General features: G+C 39.5%; 1 protein-coding gene across 11 annotated transcripts in view; it reads right to left on the reverse strand.

Moving 5' to 3' along the window:
- Nucleotides 1-20,835, reverse strand: part of HERC3 (HECT and RLD domain containing E3 ubiquitin protein ligase 3) — a 98,055-nt gene that overhangs the window by 23,072 nt on the left and 54,148 nt on the right. For all 11 annotated transcript variants that reach the window (XM_023637727.2, XM_023637728.2, XM_023637730.2 and 8 more), the window contains 10 exons: nucleotides 20,670-20,746; nucleotides 16,110-16,234; nucleotides 14,427-14,486; nucleotides 12,037-12,148; nucleotides 11,434-11,623; nucleotides 9,526-9,689; nucleotides 9,297-9,410; nucleotides 3,048-3,071; nucleotides 2,866-2,955; nucleotides 982-1,152 (listed from right to left, as the gene is read on the reverse strand). In XM_023637727.2, coding sequence (XP_023493495.1) covers nucleotides 982-1,152; nucleotides 2,866-2,955; nucleotides 3,048-3,071; nucleotides 9,297-9,410; nucleotides 9,526-9,689; nucleotides 11,434-11,623; nucleotides 12,037-12,148; nucleotides 14,427-14,486; nucleotides 16,110-16,234; nucleotides 20,670-20,746 — 1,127 coding nt within the window. The remainder of the gene's footprint in view (nucleotides 1-981; nucleotides 1,153-2,865; nucleotides 2,956-3,047; nucleotides 3,072-9,296; nucleotides 9,411-9,525; nucleotides 9,690-11,433; nucleotides 11,624-12,036; nucleotides 12,149-14,426; nucleotides 14,487-16,109; nucleotides 16,235-20,669; nucleotides 20,747-20,835) is intronic.

A 20,835-nucleotide genomic window follows, 5' to 3' on the forward strand; every position in this document is an offset into this window, starting at 1 on the left:
CAGGCAAAGGGCTAAAAACAGCATTTGAGAAAGCCTATCCTCATGGCTGTGTTCAAGGTGCCTAGAGCAGGACGAGAGTAAAAGGGGGCATGGGCACTTGGACTTGATTTTACGGACGCCAGCAGAAGACTTAACTCAGACGTGCTGCAAGGCAAGAACTGTCTCATCTGAATTAGACTGAAAACGGGGCAAAGAGCGCCCCCATCTGACCCAGAAGTTCTAGGGGGAACTCCCAAGCAGGTTGATGAGACTGATACATGTTATTGGTCGTTCTGGAGAGGGTGACAATGTCAGAGAGACCATCGGTTTCTTGCCCATTATGTGTGAGAGACTGGAGTTTACAACAGGATTGGAAATTGAGATATGGAAGTCTTCTGAAAGACAAATGACTTAAAACAACTTCAAATAATTCACCAAACATTTATTGAACACCTACTGTGTACTAAGCATTGTGCTAAGCCCTAGGAATACAACATGTAGTCATATAAACATGCTGGTTTATGAGGAAAGACAATTCTTAATTTAGTAATTTTAGGAGCTAAGAGTGCCTACCGTAATAGACCAATAGCTTCCCAGATGATATGACTACCTTTCCCTCCTCCTTTTTAACCTTCTTTCTCTTAAATCTTTGACATCCAAAGACTTCCTAGACACTGGCTCGACAGTCTTACCTAGTTTCAGTTTTCGTTTAGCTCTTGCCTGGTTGTTTGGGGTAGAGCTGGAGCAGGTACACTGATGACAGCAGACAAAGGGACCCCTATAAGCCCTCACATGATCCACTGGCATTTTTAGCTGATGTTATGTTGAGGTGTTCTGTTTGGTGATTTGACAGAAGGAGGTGATTACATTCTTATAAAATGAATGAAAGAAATAATGAATGGCTGGACTACACAATTTTAAAAATAAGATCTTTGCTACATCATCAACACTGTCTAAGGAAAACCTAGAAAGCCAATTAGAAAAATATATTGAAGCACTCACTTTGAGAGGCTTTTTCAAATCAATATCAGAATGAATGCTCAGCTCTCTTAGGGCATCTCCAACAAGGTTGTTCCTGCGCACGTGAAGGACCAAGAAGGGGCTTCTGGCCAGCAGAGGCTCCAGGGTGAGAAGCATGAAGACATTCTGCAGGTTGGCTCCATTGACCGCCACCTTGAACAGCACATCCAACAACACAATTACTCAAAGCACACCTGTGACTGGGGACAGCAGCCAGCTTTACCTTTGGACCTGGAATAGGCAGGGAGCAGGCTGACTGCATCTCCATTTTGTTCCTTTTTATCTTCCTCTTAACTTTCACAGTACATTTTCTAAGTTACTCATGTTTACACAATACACAAATCTTTCTAATATGAACCCAAAAAGATTAACTGAAATAGTTTATGAATCATATGACCCCTAACCAGTTCCAGGAAAATGTTCAGACCAGCTGATTAACACTGAAATAATATTGTTCCGGAAGAAACACGATGGAGAGTGGGTAAAAACCATAACTTTCAAAATGGCAGGAAAAGAAACCTAATAACAACTTTTAAACAGCTTTTATTCTTTGAAAAATGTCCACATCTCAGGAAAACCTTTAAATTGTCAATATCATGGATACATCACTGTGAAAACAAACATATATGTACAGATAGAGAGCTAGAGAGAAACAGACAAAGACAGAGAGATGAATGAAGTTTATATATCCACCAACAGTAGGCATTGGTAGGTGTGGACTGCTAATGCACCAATGTCTCTGTATGCTTGTCAAAATCAATCATTTATTTTGGGCCCAGCCTCGGGGCCGAGTGGCTAAAGTTCCACACGCTCCACTTTGGCAGCCTGGGTTCACAGGTTCGGATCCTGGGCGCAGACCTACTCGACTTATCAACCACACTGTGGAGCTGTCCCACGTCTAAAAAATAGAGGAGGATTGGCACAGATGTTAGCTCAGGGCTAATCTTCCTCAAGCCGAAAAAAAAAAGAGGAGGATTGGCAATGGATGTTAGCTCAGGGCAAATCTTCCTCAGGAGGAAAAAAAAATCAATCATATTTTATAATAAAAATGTGTAATTAGTAAATTAAACAGATCTCAATAACTTAAGTTTTTATTCAATAAAGAATTATCAAGCCCCATTTAATTATCTCCCTTTCTCTCTATCAGGGGTCAGCAAACAGCAGCCCACAGACCAAATCCAGGCTGCTGCCTGTTTTTGCATAGATCTTGAGCTAATGATGATTTTTACATTTTTTCCCCTCCTTTTTCTCCCTAAAGCCCCCCGGTACATAGTTGTATATTTTAGTTATGGCTCCTTCTAGTTGTGGCATGTGGGATGTCCCCTCAGCATGGCCTGATGAGCGGTGCCATGTCCGCGCCCAGGATCTGAACTGGCGAAACCCTGGGCCGCCAAAGCAGAGCGTGCGAACTTAACCACTCAGACCTGGGGCTGGCACTTACATTTTTAAATGGCTGAAAAAAATCAAAAGAATATTTCATCACAAGTGAAAATTAAATAAATTCAAATTTGAGTGTACATAAAGTTTTACTGGAATACCACTATGCTCATTTATTTACATGTTGTCTTTTGCTGCCTTCGTGCTACAACAGAGTTGAATAGTTGAGATAGAATGTATGGCCCACAAAGACTAAATACATACTACGTGGTCCTTTATGAAAATGCTCGCCAACTCCTGAACCACATAAATGTGCATTCACGTATATGTCTTATACTCAACATAAAACTGCTGAAAAAATTTAGAATAGTTCTAAAACTTATAATAGAACTTGATCCAAATATACTTTCTATTAGGAAAAATTACAACTAAATGTGTAGGATGAAAGAAACACAGTAAGAAGAAGAAGTCATTTTTAAAAGATGAGACCTGCATCTGTAGTTCAGCATCAGTCTGTAACATTTTGGTCTTGGCTTGGGCATCAAAGATGAAAGGGTAGGAACAAAGTGTCACAGCATCCTAGAACAAAATATATGATTGGAAATATTATAGTATTCCACAGAGAACATTGCTGGAAAAATATATATGTAAATTTAAAAAGGATCTTTTACCTGTATTATAGATGGTCTAGCTTTCTGCGTAAAGAAAAATAAAAAGTCTCTTACTTGGATTGCAAAACCCAAACTCTCTACTCTCTACAAATATAAAATACAAGTAACAAACCGTAGAACTTAGTTGACTATTTGGCCATGGAACTAATGCCATTTGAATGGCTGACTGGGTTTCTGATGGAATAGACCAGATGTTTTGATGAACGCAGACTGAGAAACTAAAAACAATTTTTAAAAGTTTTTAAAGTACCTTTACAGGCCATTTTACTACCTCCATAATTCACAGCATTAAGAGAATTCTCTTCCGTAAGAAATCTAATTCCAAAACAGGAGCTTCACAGTCTGTACTTCAGAGATGAACTTGGTTGGGCAGTGGATAATGCAAATTGCACCTTATTTGTCAGTATGTTCCATCTCCTCCTCAGACATACTTCTTCCACACTCCTAAGGTGTTACTCTTAGGAGAAACCACATATTCAGAACGCTGTTCCTGACTCAGCACTTTTTGACCAGTGCGGCCTACAGAAGACACTCCAACAACATGTGAGTAAAACCTGAATCAACCTTTGATGATGGGAATAACAGTAAATAAAAACAATCACAAGCATATCTAAAAGGCCTGTTACAGTTTCATTTATCAAAAAAAAGAAGGAACTAGTTTCTGAAAGTTATGTTATATAAGAAACATTATTCATTAACTTCATAAAACAGAAAAGAATCAAAAATATAGATCACGTTGACCTGTAGCAATATTTCTCACACAGAAAACTGGATTTATTCTCTGAGATCTGAGATCACTCTGTAGACTTTTTAATTTTGTGGGGGTTTTAAAAAATGGTATCCTGAACAAAATTAATAAAAACACATTCTGAATGAGCTCCTTATAATGATGTTTTACCATATAATTTGCACTTATTTTAGTGATTGCACTGGTGCCACATTATACTTAACTGCCCAAGGGTACTGAGAAAAGAAAAGGAGTCTTCCTTTGCAAGTGATGCATCTGTGCCCAGGAAAAGGCCAGAGCAGTCCTGGCTCGCTGCACGAATGAAGGTTTAATAGCAGCTGACAGGAGAAGAGAGAGCTGAGTCATCCCAGGGCCGACGGGCTTCGAGCCGAGCACCGGTGGACAGCAGGCCATCCTGATTCACCATGCAAGTGGGGTGTGGTTTCAGTAAAACATTCTTGCTCATCACATTAAATCAATGAAGCTAATCTGCATTTTATTGATTTTAGAGTTTTGTTTGTATTTAATTTGCAAAAATTGTTTAAAGGCTAGAATAAGAAGTGTATACCTACCTCCTCTTGTGTTTGTATATATTTCAATGAAATCATTTAAAAGCAATTTTAATTAAAATCCACCCTGCTTATCCTTTAGAAAGAAGTCCCTTCAGTGGTCTTGGAACATTTCCCCAGACTAAGAAACTCTAATCCGAGAAACAGTTCCAGTCCAGTGAGACAAGGTATGAAATATATAATCCAGCCTAATGTAACTCACTCTCATGCCGACAATATCTAATTACTTTGAATTTAGGAACTGAAATCACTAAAATAAAAAAAAAACCACACACCGTAAAACAGCACTCCAAAAAGTTATCCTCTAGTCTAGGTACCTATGAGCATTCTGGGGAAGTAGGTTTAAAATTGGTGCCAATATTCAGAATTTCCTAACCTTCCTCTCAGAAGAGATTTTATTCTAAGCATTATCTACTTACTCTCAAGGGAAAATAAAGACCTTTAATGTGTGTTAGTCTATAAAGCAAGGTAAAGTTCTGAACACATCACACGTAAAAGTGACTCTTGGAGGAGTGATAAGAGGGACTGTAAAAACAGTTGCTGGCACTGCAGCGTCCCAGTATACCGAGTACTTTCAAATACAGGTATTTTGGTTGAGGCAATATAGTTCTTTCAGACATCAACGAGCAGCTGTATTTCCTGGCTCTCCCCAGTCCCACTCCAGTTCTCTGACTCCTAGCACGCTCTCCCTGCAAGCCCCCCACAAGCCCTCCCAGCCCCCTCTAACACCCACCTTCTGCAGCTCCTAGTCCCTCCCATTGCCCGACTCTTTCCCACGCCCTGAAAGAGCCCCGTTTTGGAAGGAAGCTGATCTCTCCTCCGCAGCAAAGGAGTTAAATTGAGGGCAGGGTCGCCATCCTCTCAGTTGAGTGGGATGTCTGGAAGGAAATCCAAAACCGCTTCGGTTAGGAACCAAAGCCAAGGCCAAAGAGTTGGTGGTCCAAAAGACCCCCCAAGGAAGGACCGTAGTGGTGGCTCTAAGGAAGGCAGAGGAGGGAAGGGTATTCAGTCAAAAGGAGCAGCAGACCTATAAGAAGGTCCATTTGTACATTTACAAATTTTGTATAAGTCTATGAGTTTTTGTATTTGAAAGAAAATAATTTAATTTCACTGATTTTTATTTTGTGAATGCTGAACATTTCAGAAACGGTATTAGTACTAGTATTTCCGCACTATGTGAAATAAACACTGAAACAGTGGTGTTACGATTTTGCTCCATGACTGCTCTCCCTAACTTAGAAAAATGCATATGCTCTGATAAGATATGTGATCTCCTCCTGAGAGGCTGCTTGTCCTGGGCCATCCATTCCCCAAAAATGAGTCTGTCAAACAAACTAGCAAAGTACTCGTGGATCACATTTCAAGTGCTCCTGCTGGAAATGGGTTGCACTGTGATCTGAGTTCATTTTTTAAAGTACATGAAATAAAGCAATGAATAAGTACCTGGTACAGAACTGGAGAATTGGGATTTTTTTTTTTTTTCTAATTCCGAGTCAACATTTCCTAACTGTGGCTATGACTGGGGACAAGATGCACTGCATGAACACCTGTAGTGTGAACACCTGTAGTGTGAGGAGGAAACAGGCGCCTCTGCCTTCGGGCCTGCCTGCCACCAGGCATTCTTTCCCTCACCACGGGCAATCCCAGCTCCCCAGCACCCCTGAATGCTGAGGCAGAAACAGCTGCTTTGTCTCACCCGCGCACAATACTGCTACCTGGAGCCAAAACACTGCCCCCGGATGACACATACAGCAGGATGTCAAGGTGACTCTAGTTTATTTCTGAAACATTTACTTTGTGTCACTGATGTTCTCACTTGTGCTGCCCTCTATGGGATCCCACGACGTCACTCATTCTATGTGCTATTTGGTTTTCAGGTGCAGACAATGGCAGTTTATTAACTGAAGTATACATGCCACTACTACCCCTTCTTTAAAATGAGCAAAACTCAGCCACATTAGAATGCTCCTTTTGTGCTCCATAGCCCTTTGCACACGTGTTATATCCCTTTGTAATCCCTTTTTCACTGCTGTCTCTGCTTTGAACACCCACAAGGCAAACACCATGTCCCACATGTCTCCATCCCCAGTGACTCTAGGCACATGACACAAATTAAGTGCCCAACAACTGCTTAGCAAAAAATAGTTATGAGGGCTTATTATATACCAGGTACTAGGTACTCTGCTAAGTGAGGCCTCGCCATGCTTTCTCCCATTTAATTCTCACAATACCATTATAATTCTCATTTACGAATAAGGATGCTAGGCCTATAGAAACTAAGTAACTTGCCTGAGGTCACATAGCTAGTAGGCCAGAGTTGAGACTTGAACTCAGTTATTTTGCGACTAGAGCATGTGTTCTGGGCTATATGCTATAGAGCCTCAGCTACCACCAAGCTAAAAAATGTAACACACAAAAATCCATTTATTGTGTACAGTGGAATATTATTCAGCCATAAAAAGAAGAAAATCCTGCCATTTGCAACAATACAGGTGTACCTAAAGAGTATTATGATAAAAAAGCCAGACAGAAAAAGGCAAGTAATATATGGTATCATTTATATGTAATATCTACCAAAAAAAAAAAGCCAAGCTCATAGAAACAGAGAAAATCATGGTTGTCAGGGGAGGGGGGGTGAATGGGGAGCTGCAGGCCAAAGGATACAAACTTTCAGTTGTAAGATGGACGAATAAGTTCTGAGCGTCTACTGTACAGTATGGAGACTACAGTTAATATTATATTCTTATATATTATTTCAAGTATTATATACTTGAAATGCACTGAGAGTAGATCTTAAGCACTGTCATCACACACAAAAAAAGAGTGAACTATATGAGGTGATAATCGTTATGAGAAAACTCTGTATTAATTAACTTGATCCTGGTAATCATTTTCTAACACATATGTGTTATCAAGTCCTTATATTGTACACATCAAATATGTACAATTTTGTCAATTATTCCTCAGTAAAAGCTGGGGAAAATCCATTTATTATTCATCACTATCATTTAAAAGTGGTTAAAATAAACTTATATATGAAATGATTTTAGTATTTTGGGTTAAAATCCAAGATATCAAAAAGTTTAAACTTCTGTTTCTAATAGTATTGTATTTTGTACAACAGAAAAAATTCCACAGAAATCATGAAAGGTCTCACAGTAATTTCACATGATTTTCTATCTTTCCATAATAACTACCTTAATTACTAAAGAGGAGATGAGCTTCTGGTATTCAAGACTTATATCTTCTTATCAAATGTTAAGAGAAAGAAACTATAAAAAATTGTAAAAGTTGCTCACTTAAATACCTCCATTCAGAGTTTACAATCATGATAATTTAGATTTTAACACTGGCAACTTCTTTTTCAGTGTCAAAAAGAATTAGGGTTCATCAGAATTATTTTATTTAGCATCAAGTCATCAAAAGAGTAAATGAGAAGTCAGAGGAATTGGCTTTTATATAATTGAACTGGTGGGAAAATTGTTTACTTCCCTGGGCCTCCATTTCCTCACCTGGAAACAAAGCAGTTGGACTAAATAATTCATTAGGCTTATTTCAACTTAACATTTTATTATTCAATGAATAATTATTCACAAATTGATGAAACAGAAGAGCTTATCCTTCTACAATTTCTAAATTAGCAGGTGAAAGCTGAGCTCATTGCTAGCCTCCGCATTAAAGTTCCCATGTAAACCCATTTAGAAGACTCTAACCCATCTTTACTGGAAAGTATTTTGTCTTCTCAGGGTAATCATAAAATCTTATTAAAAATACAATATTGCTCTATTATTTGATCAAACTTACCATCTATTATTAAAGAAAACAGTCTTGCTCAGTTAAATAAACCTATTTAAATGCCTTGCTTTTGGAGACCACTACTGACGTCCAAAAACCCTAATACTGCGTAAGTGTTGGTGATGAATCTGTCAAACCGGCAAGGACTCATCTCGAATGGATCTGCTGCACATGGCTTCGCTAAATCAATAACCAAATCATCATTCTGTTTTCCGACATCACTCAACTTTACACATACTCCACAGGATGGGGAATATAGGATGGGGGACCCTAAAAAGCCCCACACATATCCCAAGTCAGTCTGTAATCAAACTGAGCAATTCTTGACCAGTCAAGGGTGGCAGCAGGAATCCACAGCTCCTTGGACGGCACATCTAATACACAGTGAGGGCTGGCTCAGGGGTATGTGACACTTTCATACACAGAATCCTAAATCAGAGGTGGCCTACAGGGTTCAGGCAGCGGACATAAGACAACTGGAGGAGCAGGCTAGCCTTTGGAAGACGATAATTAGCAAGTGATCCTTTCCTCAACGTCAACATCAAGCTGCAGTGGGACTGTGGCTCACATGAGCCTCATCTGAAGAGCCTCTCTTGAACTCCAGCAGCTGGTGCCACCTGGGAGGACAGGTCATGTTGCCAGATCTCCCAAGTTTCAAGAAAAGCTAGAAATTCATTTTATGTGTCGTGACTTGTTTTGTGGTAAAAGACAAAGTTTACCATATTTACCATTTTTAAGTGTACAGTTCAGTAGTGTCATCCGTTATTATTGTGCAACAGATCTCCAGAAGTTTTTCATCTTGCAAAACTGAAACACTATACCCATTAAACAACAATTCCCCATTTTCCCTCCCCCAGGCTCTAACACCCACTATTCTACTTTCTCTTTCTATGAGTTTGACTACTTTAGATAACCTGATTTTTTTTAATGTTGACAACTAATTAAAATTTATACCTCTCTGAGTGACTACTTATGATCATTTACGATACTCAAAGCACCTCAGATTTTCGAGAATGCAAAAGTCAGTGGATAAACAGAACTGTGACGCTAACACCGAAGTCCAGGACAGACGACAGGGCTCAGATGTGCTTTTCTTATCCTTATGTGTACTCAGAGAAAAGACTGAAGCTTTAAGATATGCTTTACACAAATTCTTACCATGCCTGCTTGATGCAAGAACCACATGAGGTAGTCTTCCTGAATGTCCACGAGACTGGAAATCTCAGGAATGTAAAATGTATCATATTCCACATGCTTCACTTTAAGATTTACCTGATGAGGAAGAAAATAAGGACACCTAAAACCGTGATGACTGGAAAATGCTTCCCACAGAATGCCTCAGTAGGACATTGGACCCCTCTTCCCACAGGCTCCCCTCTACGCTTACCTTATACAACTTCTCCAAGAGCTTGAGAGCTGCTGTAATGTAATTGTTAAACAGCACAGGAATTAAGAACGTCTTTCTTCCCCTCAGTAGATAAACAACCGCGCCTTTATAGAGGTTTACCAGCTTCATGAAATATTTCGGGCACACCTGAGACCACCAGTTATCTTTAGAAAGAAAGAAGAGACATATTTCAACATGTAATCTTGATCAATGTTGATGTCTTCTGCCTACTAGCTAAAAACCGCTCCCGGCTAGAAGATGAACATTAGTCTAAAATACAGTTTCTCAAAACTGACTTTAAAAAGAATCCATTGAAGCATTTCTGGAGAGACCAGCATCTGAACAAGAATGCCTGCAGCTATTCTGTAAAGCTTGATCTGACTTTCTTCCTCAAAGACTCATTCAGAAGGCTAATCTAAAAGTTCCATTCCAAGAAGACATGTGGACAAGACGCTAAGGCACATATTTTGGGCAGGAGCATTCACATATCCTAATCCTTTCACAGCCCTCTTGTCAGCTGCCACCTAAATCCTGTACCACAGACACAAAGGACTACATGCCCCAGAAGCAGTACCACTGTCAACTATTCCTTCAAGAGGCATAATCAGCAGAAAAACTATTTCTGTTTCTCACCAAACAACGCTTTCTCATAACCAGACAAGAAGACTATACTTGTCAGAAATAAATTCAGCCATACTAAAATATTTAAAGAGCGAAATAACACAATGTCTGAGATTTTAAAAATATATTCCAGCAAAAATAAAGAGGTGGTGGCAGGGGAAATACATAAAGCAAAACGGACAAAATATTGATAATCATGAGTTTCTATGATGGGTACCTATAGTGTTCTATTTTGAGGTATTCTTTTAAATTTAAATCTCTACAACTAGAAGTTAAAAACAAATTAAGTGTAAAACTGAACAATTTTATCTCTTTATGCTATCCTATATGGAAAAAATAAAATTTAAAAAACCCAAAACTTAAAAGTCAGGTAATATTCATTCTTTACTTCATAGTCTATCAGAATATCTGACAAATACGCCCCAAAAGGCTTTTGATCTTAAAAAAAAAAAAATTAAGGACCAACATATTACTAGTGCTTCATTCTGCTTCTATCGTTTACAAAGGTGGAAGCAATGTGGAAAAGCCAGTATTCCATCCTCAGGAACACAGGTCTCTTTGCTCACGGGGAGACCACACTCTGTAACATCCTAGTCCACATGGAACGCAGAAGTTACTGAGTTGCAATGAACACCTAAAAAAAATTTACCAGAAAAACAAAAAAGGAAAAAGCCAGGTGACAGACTTTCTGGGCTCGATTAAAAAAACATCTCAGGCGCTACTCCCATGAGAGACACTCTCCAATTCACTGAGGAACGGAAGGTTCTTATCTCAGCAAAGTGTCCGTAGCCTGCAAAAATCAGTGTGGACTCAACTGTCCTAAAAAAGAAAAACAAAACAAACATTTGGTAAGTCTCCACTAGGTCATTTTCTTCCTCTCCTTCTTTGGAGACTGTATCATCAAAACTGTTCATTTCATTCCCACCCCCTAAATTAGCTATAGGAGAAAGAGCAGCAGATGGACACTAATTTTTAGGGCACTATTAACTACCAGCAAGTGTAGGAGGAGAAAAAATAGTTTAAAGTTGGATAACCTAACTTTGTGAATATTTAAAAATCAAGATTAGTCTGGCATGAATCATTTCAAATGACCTAAATAATGGTTCAATTTGTTCAAATTGAAAATATGGCTTGTTAGAAATTAATAGCAAGGAAAGGAAGGTTTAAATGTTAAGGATATTAAAATGGCAACAAACAGATCCTTGGATCTCAATCCACCGAGAGCCAGTGGTCACACCAATAAAATAAAAAGCACAAAACCACTGGTATTGAGTTTAGCAAATTCACCTAAAACTTTGCTAGGGTTTGTATCCAGCCGCAGAATGGCCATAGCCAGGGGAATAGTCAACGTTATGTAATACTTGGAATCCTGGAGCAGGGGAAACTCAGGTAGTATTAAATAGATTCTCATTGCTTCAACATCTGGTGGTGAACTCGACAACTGAGGAATCAGGCAACTTTCAAAGCTGTTTAAGATCTGTATGAGAGAAAAGAGTATTGAGCAATTCAAACACACCTGAGATCTAGTTACCTTATCTCTAAATTTATAAGCTATCTGATGGACTCGCAGCTCTCATTCACTCAGTGTGCACTGAGGATCTACTAAGAGCCAGGCTCTGGTCCAGGTGCTCAGGAGGCATCAGTGAAAGGAAAAGCCAGAGACCCCTGCCTGTGCAGACTCACACTCTGGAGGGGCATTTCCTTAGGAAGATATAAGCCAAAGAGAAAGCTAAAGGTAGGTCAAATCCCCAAAGTGAATACTTTACAGAGTTTAAGATTTATACAAGACTTTTGCCTTTTCATATTACTCTTGTTCTTCTCTTGAAAGTTGAATTAATACAATGCAAAAATGCGTTCTTAAGCATACACTTTGTAATGTAAAGAACACACCTGTTCCAAAATCATGGAGTGCTGGGAATTCATTAACTTCTCAAATAACACTCGAGTTGAGTTCAGGTCAATCCCAGGGATTTTGGGACTTGTTTTAAAATGTTCATCAATTCTAAACAAAAACAAAACGAGTGTGTAATAAAAGAAAAACAAAGCAAAGACTCTGATAGGAATTACAAAGAGGTAAACAAAATAGTTTGTCCACATTGATCTGATTTAAATTTGACCTGCCAGACATGACACACAAAAATACTACATTTTGGGGAAGCTCAACAGAATAAACCTCCCTGGAATCTTTTTTAAGATATTCTTAAAATAGTCATGTCTTTTTTCCTTCAAGTCAAAGCACAAGGATGATCATGTCAATATGAGGCTGTCCTGAAGTTTATAAGTAGGGTGCTATTTCCCTGATGTGCTCTTGTGTTTTTGCCTTTTTCTGTAATTGTGAGACATGAAACTAGATGCAGGGGCAATGCTTAGGTGCAAAAAACATCCCCTCTGCAAACTGGCCCACTCATCAACAAATGACAAGTAGCACCTTGTTCTTTAAAGCTTTTCCTAACAAAGTATTTAAAATAAAAATCAGATCTACAAAAAACACAAAGCTAACATTTAGATAACGCAAGGATAAAATTACATTCACTCAAGGCCTAACTTCACTGCTACTGTTTTTAGCTTCCCGGCAACTAACCATTTTTCTAACCTTAAATGAAGTCTCAGCCTTTTAGAGACTTAGAGAATGCCTCTCCCACTCTTGAACATACCACATCTATTAATTACAAACAAATTATTTGCAAAGCAGGCTTCTGTTTAGGAGTAATGGACGTATTCAGATAGTTTGAACTCTGTCTGACAGCAGTGTTATAATTTATAAAAACATAGGTAGAGTTTCTAACATTTTTTAAGAAATCATAATTACATGTATTGGGAACCTAAATGGTTAAATCAAGAGGAGATGCTTGGGCTGTGTTTGTTGGGTTTTTCATTGTTGTTGTTCTAAAAGTAAATCTGCCCCAAACAGAAATTAACTCTAGTGCCCCATATGTAACCTTCCGTATGCTTAGAAGTACCCTCTGCTATGCTTATATGTATTTCTTGCTTTGTAAAACTTGTCTCCATTTTAATTGGCTTCCTGCGATGCATTCTGCATAAACTAGAGGAACAGGACTCCTGAAATAGCACAGTTGTCAGTTAAAAAGAAAAAAGGCTTTACCTACAACTTCATGGAATCCATGATACTAAGTATGGATAACCTAACAAATCTGGCCACCAGCCATGTGCAACCTGATAGAAGCTTGACCTTCTAGAACAAGGTTTCTCATCGTTGGTAATATTGACATTTGGGGCCAGATAATTCTTGGTTGGGTGAGTGGGACTGTGAGATGCTTAGCAGAATCCCTTGCTTTTGCCCATTAGATGCCAGTCGTACACCCTCTCCCACTGTAACAACTAAAAATGTCACCAGATACTGCCAAATGTCCCCTGGGAAGCAAAATCACCCTGGTTGAGAACCACTGTCCGAAAAGACCAACATTAGCACAATCCAGAACCTTCTTCCCTAAAGGAAAAGGCTATGGACTGACTCTGAGATGAATTGGATGAGTTCATTCCAGCTGCCCTAACGTTACAAGTAAATGACTCTGCAATCTCTAACTGTAACTGAAGAGAGTTTCTGAAGCAATCTCTTGCAGCCCAGTTAGAGACACAGTTGGGGGGAGGGGGAATGATTCACACACAGAACTGAAGTCTAAGTCATCAGCCTGGTCACTGGCAGAAAAGGACTGAGAGGTGGTCAGGACTTGAGATCACCACAGACCAAATCCCATGACGAGGCCCTTCTGCTGCGTCAGGAGGATATTTGCAGAAAGGATGAGGCCCATCAAAGAAACACTCTACTTACTACCTGGGAGTTCAGCCCAGTGTCACTTCCTGGTGAGCGGCTAGACTTGAGTCCAAGGAGGCCCTGGAGCCTCCTTGGAACCTCCCCATAAGCTCATTCTCTTTGAGAAAAAAAAAACTATGGGAAAGCAAACCAAATAATCTAAGGAGATTATTTCAAAAATTAAGAATTTAAGAACAAATACTGTACACATAGTGGGGGTAACATTTTAGAATACCCTGAAATATCTTACTTTTCATTATACCAACTCTTCTCTGAGACAGTCTGTCTCGATGGTAATCTGCATCTCTGCCAACCAGGCATGAATCAGCACTGCCCTTCCTCATGCCCTCTCACTCATCATTATTAGACATTCCAACTTTTACACAAATCATGAGCTTATCCACCAAATTAAGGCCAACCACCAAAGAGAGCAGAAGTTTTTCACAGCCTTTGCTGAGTACGTATTTTCACCACATATGGGTATTTTTTAAGATTCTAGGTCACTTACTTTTTTTCAAGAAAGCTTCCATTCCAACAGGCTGCAGAAGATAATATCTGAACAACACCACTGCTCAGAAAGAAAAAATAAGGGAAGCTTTTAATAATTACAAATAAATGGTTATTTAATCATCAGCAAGATTAGTCACCTATTCCAGCGTTTCATTAACAGCCGCTCTTGCCTACTCAGGTGAAGGCCTGGACAACGTACCTTCTTTAGAAAAACGTTGTGTCACATCTCAAAATGGCTAAGAACTTAAGTTTTCCAAAAGTCATGTCAAAATAAAAAGAGTATCAAAGCCACCAAAAGAAAAACTCTTGCTCGTGATAATGACCTTGAACACTCTCCTGCCACCAACCATCTAAGACATGCCCCACCTCACCTCCAAACGGGAACACAAAATAAAACCAAAAAAGAGAAGCTGAGCTGTTATTTACCAAACACAGAAAGTATCTTTGCAAATTAATAAGTGAATAACCACTTCCTTCTATTTTGTTGCCCATCTAAGAAAGAAACTAAAAATAAGTGAAACGAGTGTTTATTCCTATTATCTAGATTACACAGGTTTTGGGAAAATAGCTAGTGTCCGAGCACTCAGAGTGAAACTGCACGTCAGGAACCCCAGACCCTCTCATTTAGTATAAGGTCCGGGGGAGGAATAAACAAATGCATGGTGGAGGAGGGCATCACAGCGACTTCTGCTCATCATAGAATCTGGGTCGGGAAAGATTTCAGAGATCATTTCTTCCAACCCTTCATTTCATAAAAAGAAAACAGAGGACCAGTAAAGCGTCAAGGTCCCAGCAAGATGAGTCTACAGTCCCCCTGACCCTCCTGCGGCGAGTCTCGTCCCCTCCCCTTCCCCCGCCATCTTCCAGCCTAAACTCCTTGGGAGAGCCACCCAAAGCTTAATGGGATTCTGAGAACCGCCACAGAGGCATTCTAGGGCATTCCCAATGATCTCTCATTCAGAAAGTTGCTACCTGGTGTGCCCTAGAGTTTAGAGCCCTGGTGTTTGCCCCACTACAATCTATATCATAAAGCAAGATGTACTACATACATTTCTAGGAATGACCATCACGTAGTACAGAGCATGATTCATTTGTTCCCAAGAATTAGACTGCAGAAAAATGGAAATGCCAAGGAAAGCCAATAAAATGTGTAAAAATGAGCAGAAAAATAATTCTCCTTTAAGCATAAAATAAACTTGATAAAAGGCCTAAATCCAGTTTACCATACTTTTTCCTCTACTTGACACTGAATTACCATCTCGACTAATCATTCTGAATGTGAGAGTGCCGGAAATTATTCAGATTAGGTAAGATAACAGGTCACTTCCATTTCAGATGCCCTGGAACATGCATGTGAAGAAAGAAACTCTTGCAGTTAAACAACACTAACACTAGGGTTTCCCAGCAGAAAGACCAACTCAGGCCTCATCAGTCAGGATTTCTAAGATCTGAAGAAGGCAGGTTGAGGAACAGACTTCGTGAGAGAGCAGGGGACAAGCTTCCATGTTATTTGGGGCTCAGGGCATCAAAACGCTGAATAAATGTGTGGAAAAAAATGATCCCCTAAAATGTAAAACTCCCTTTATATTCACACCCTCAACATCGAAGTAGAGAAAATCACTTAGCTAGAAAGTTCCAACACACTTTGAAAAAAATAAAATGAAAACAAGCAACCACATACTTGATTGTATTTGCGTTGTTGTGTTCTGAGAGTTTTTGTCTCCAAACTGCTATAGTTTCATCGTTTATTAAACTGGTGTAATGTGCTTGGTTCATCGTCCTGAAGTCAACAGCAGGAGAAGAATTCTGGAGGTTTAAATATAACAGTAGAAAAGAGAAATTACATAACAGCATGGATCTTTTCTGCTCTCCTCTCCCCACATATCTCCACTTTGTGTTTCACTTAAGTATAGGAGCTGGGGTGCCCAGACACTCCCACCCTTCACAATGGAGGCACTCACTCCCCGGCTGCCGAGCAGGTAAGCCCCTGACAGCTCCCAGCTAGGCTGCTCTGCAGGAATTGCCCTCGGCTACCGCTTCACTCCATTCACATCCAGGGGCACGTACAGGTGTGGCACAGAGGCCCAGCCCTTTGTCTCCTCTCAGGACTGGCTGAACGGCCATCCCAACTTCAGAGCTCCCAGGAGACTGGCTGAGGCCTCTGTTACCCTCAACTGCAGTTCAGCTTCTCCTCCTGCCCAATCCCAGCTCCTTCATCCCCAAGTAGATGCTGTTCTAGAGTGCACTCCTCTCAAGAAATTTCTGAACATTAATCTCTGTCTCAAGAGTGTTCCCCAAAGAGAGCAACCCCATACGGCTTTCCCAGACTTCTTTCCCCTATGCTTTGAACCACCATAACATCAAGGCTTTTAAAGTACTAATCACTTGCCATAACTGTTCACCAAACTCCAACAAAAAGTATCATAACAAGTCAGAGTTCAGTTATAATTTATATTGCAAATAATCTAGGAAAACTTAATGCCTCTTAATTAAGCATATGGCTATAAATTTATAAGAAATGTAGCAAAAATGACAAGTCAATAATGGCCTTGAAAATTCCAAATGCTGCCCAGCACTGTACACCCTTTATTCAGCGAGATTAAAAAGACAACAATATGAGAACTTTTGTTTTCTAAAATTGTTCTTTTTCAACTTATTTTGCCCAAATCCTGTTCTTGATCTAGAACTAAGAAAAAGTTGAACGTGTTTTATATCTCCTATACTTGTCACTAGAACAGAGGAAAAAAGTAGTATTAAAGCATTGATCAGGTGATCATTTTCTCCTCCTTTCTATCTACACATAAAAAGACAACTTCAAATTTTCCTGGTTACTTTCCCATAGTTATTAGTTAAGATATCAATATAAGGGGGAAAGGAGGAGGGCATGTGACAAATCAGAGATGCTTGCATGGGAGGATCAGAATTTGCCACCCCAAATGTGTCTCTTTGGTTTATTTTTAAGAACAAAAGACTCTGAAAGAAACTTTGACCTTCCCCCTGACTACCTAAAAGAATTTAAGATAGAAGCCCTGTTCCAGGCAGGAGCTAAAACCATAAGATAACTATAGTATAACATAAACTAGGTGTGGTAGACAGGGAGGAAATCAGCAATGGCCTTTTGGTTGAAGTCCTCTCCATCTTTCATTGTCTTTGTGAAGCACAGTCAACTTTGTCTATCAAACATTTGCTTTTCCATCTCCATGTAAATTGCCTTCCTTCCCTTTGAAGTCCCAAACCACTACCCCCAATATCTTCCTTTGTCTTTAGCTAAAGATGGTATTTAAGGTAGTGGCTTCTGCTATTTTGGCAAGTTACTCAGATTTCCTGGGTTTCTCCCATGTACACATGCTATTAAACTTTGTTTGATTTTCTCCTGTTACTCTGTCTCATGTCAATTTAATTCTTAGATCAGCCAGCAGGACCTAGAGGGTAGAGGAATAGTTCTTACTCCCCTACACTTGCCAAGAGTTTTGATCATTTAGTTCTTAATTATTTTATTAAAATGGCCACAGACATCTACTGAGAGAACAAAAGTCCTCTTGAATTACATAGAGAAAAATCTTTAGTCAAAGTGGACATTTGAGCACACACAAACAAGACTACCTCTCTACCCTGGTCTTAAAACCATTGTTATTACATAAATTTTGATTATTTCCCCCACTCAAAGGGGTAACTGAACACAGACACTAACATATACTTACAATAAAACATAAACATGGAACTATTTTCTCATTCTTCACTGCATGTCTAACAAACCAGATGCCTTGGATGAAGTATAATCTCAGAATCACTTAAGGACCCAAGAAAAAGCATCACTTTTCTCTGCCTTCTCATTACATACAGGCCGAAAAGAAAAAATTGGTCCAGGTCAGTGTTTCTCAACTTTGGCTGCACTATGGATCACCAGAGCTTCCAAAACTTCAGACAGCCAAGTCACATCCTAGATGGATTAAAGCCGAATCTCTAGAGGCATCAGTGTCTTTTACAGACCCTGGGAGATTTCAATGGGCAACCAAGGGTGAGAATAACTGTTCTTGGAAAAAGAGGATTATGTCACCTAGCAGGCCTTGAGGCAGGCAGGCAGATGCAGATAGACACACACACACACAATCCCCATCATGCCGCCTCTTCAATTCTATTCAGTGAACAAGATGAAAGAAAAAAAGAGAGGCCATGGTTTACACTCACTCAATTGCCAGGACCTAGAATCACATGCAGCAAAGGAGCATCTGAACATAACTCCTCGCCCCCTCTTCCACCTCAGGGCTAGCATTAATGAATGAGGCAGCATTTTATATAAATGGGGCCTGTCACTACACAGACGCTTTTTCCCTGGTTCTTTAAGTGATTCTTCAAGCAATATGGTAACGGGTAAACACATGATTTGATCAGTCTCTGTATCGAAACAAATGTCTATGCTTAATGGCTTAGGCAAAGGGGCATATGTTTAAGTTTTTAAATGAAAGAACGCACCTTCCTAAGTAATACTCTCTTTTTAGTTTCTTTTTTTCTTTGTTATCTTACATTTTTTAACGCGGACCACTCTCATCAGTTGTTTAAACTTTAACCTGCCCTGTTTTCACTAACACTACATACCTCACCTTCTTCTCATCAATGTTTTGTTTGCTAGTCACAACAGTGGTAATTACAGGAAGTTTAAAATCCAACTACAGGGGGCCGGCCCTGTGGCTGAGTGGTTGAGTTCACATGCTCCGCTTCGGCAGCCCAGGGTTTTGACAGTTGGGATCCTGGGCGTGGACATGGCATTGCTCATCAGGCCATGCTGAGGCGGCGTCCCACATGCCACAACTAGAAGGACCCACAACTAAAATATGCAACTATGTACTGGGAGGACTTGGGGAGAGGAAGGGAAAATAAAAAATAAAATCTTAAAAAAAATATCCAACTACATATACTAGACTCCATATTTATAAAAGGAATGAAACTAAGTTTTATGTTGAATTTCACAGGAAAATTCAAGTCAGTTTCTTAGGGAAACGAATAACTTCAAATTCTACTACTTGTGGACAAAAAGTTCTTAACTGCAGATTCAGTGCTTTTCATGCTTTGCTTTATTGGCTTCTCGAAGAAATACAATAATTTCAGCTTTCCTCAAGATTTCTCTGTGAAGTACTGAAGCTGGGCCTAAAATAGGTCTAAGGCAACAATTCCAAATCACCCCAGATGGTAGCACCAAACTGAACCTTCTCCAGGCTCCTGACCTGGAAAAAATCGAATTGTCCGTTTCAGCTGTGTTCCAACCAGCAGTCTCAGGCTCCACCCCTACCTTGTCTACCACAATGACAGAATCATACTGACTAGAAGGCAAGAAGGTTGCATATTTAAAGACGGCAAAGTATCAGACTAACGGGGAGAGCTTCCTTGTTTGCACAGTTCCTCATTTTCTTCCCAACCAATTCTGATTCTTTTATCATCACCAAAGGCCCTTCCCTGCTCCTCCAGGAGAGGACAGGATCACTGCACCACATATGGTTGGTCCTCCCTAAATGTGTGTTGAATAAAAGCAGGACAGGTGAGGGAGAGGAGAGGAAGGAAAGCACAAGAGGAGGGGAGGGAGTGAAGGGCAAAAAACAAGTTTGTGGTGCTGATTTCAGACTGATTTCCCTTATCCAGGAAGAGGGGAATGAATTAAAGCTCTGTCTCAGATACCTGGACCACACTTCTACCTTCAACCCCAAAAGATACTGGAACGTCATTCCTCCTGACTCACCTGCTCCAGTGATGCAGCAGACATTACGAGGGAGATTTTAGCGCAGTGCTACGAGCAGATTATAAGTAAGAAAGGATACCTGAATATTGTGGTATCTCTTATATTTAATATATACTCAATCATATCAAAGAAACTTACCAAGTTCTCAAATACCTAGCATTTGTTGCTACTTCATGGGGAAGGAAAGAAATGGAAAGTCAAACAACGCCAAAGTATGAACTTTGTAGGCCTCTTTAAATCTCTTTTGAAACAAATATAGATATAAATAATTTTAAATTATAAATTAAAACTCGATGATTAAAATACCAGGAAAATTACTGGCACTTCAAGGGAGCAAAACAGGGATAACTTCTTCAAGGTTTAGTTCGCTTATTTTAATAACATAAAATTGGTAGAAACAAAGAGTAACACTGCTCTCATGTAATTATTTTTTCATGTAAGTATTTATTACTATAAATATTGGTTCACCATCACTCCACCCCCAAGACAATAGTCAAAAGAAAATTTTACCTCATATTTGGAGCAAAGTACAAAAGTTTGGTCTCCTCCAGAGAAGATCTGCTTAACTATATGATATTTAAAGCGATCTGTCAAAAAAATTTTCAACAGTACATTTTTCAATAATTAAAGTTTTTCCTTGATTCCTTTTTCTAATATTCCAAAATATACTTCAGAG

Source organism: Equus caballus, chromosome 3 (genome assembly GCF_041296265.1).
Source record: "Equus caballus isolate H_3958 breed thoroughbred chromosome 3, TB-T2T, whole genome shotgun sequence".
NCBI classification, from domain to species: domain Eukaryota; kingdom Metazoa; phylum Chordata; class Mammalia; order Perissodactyla; family Equidae; genus Equus; species Equus caballus.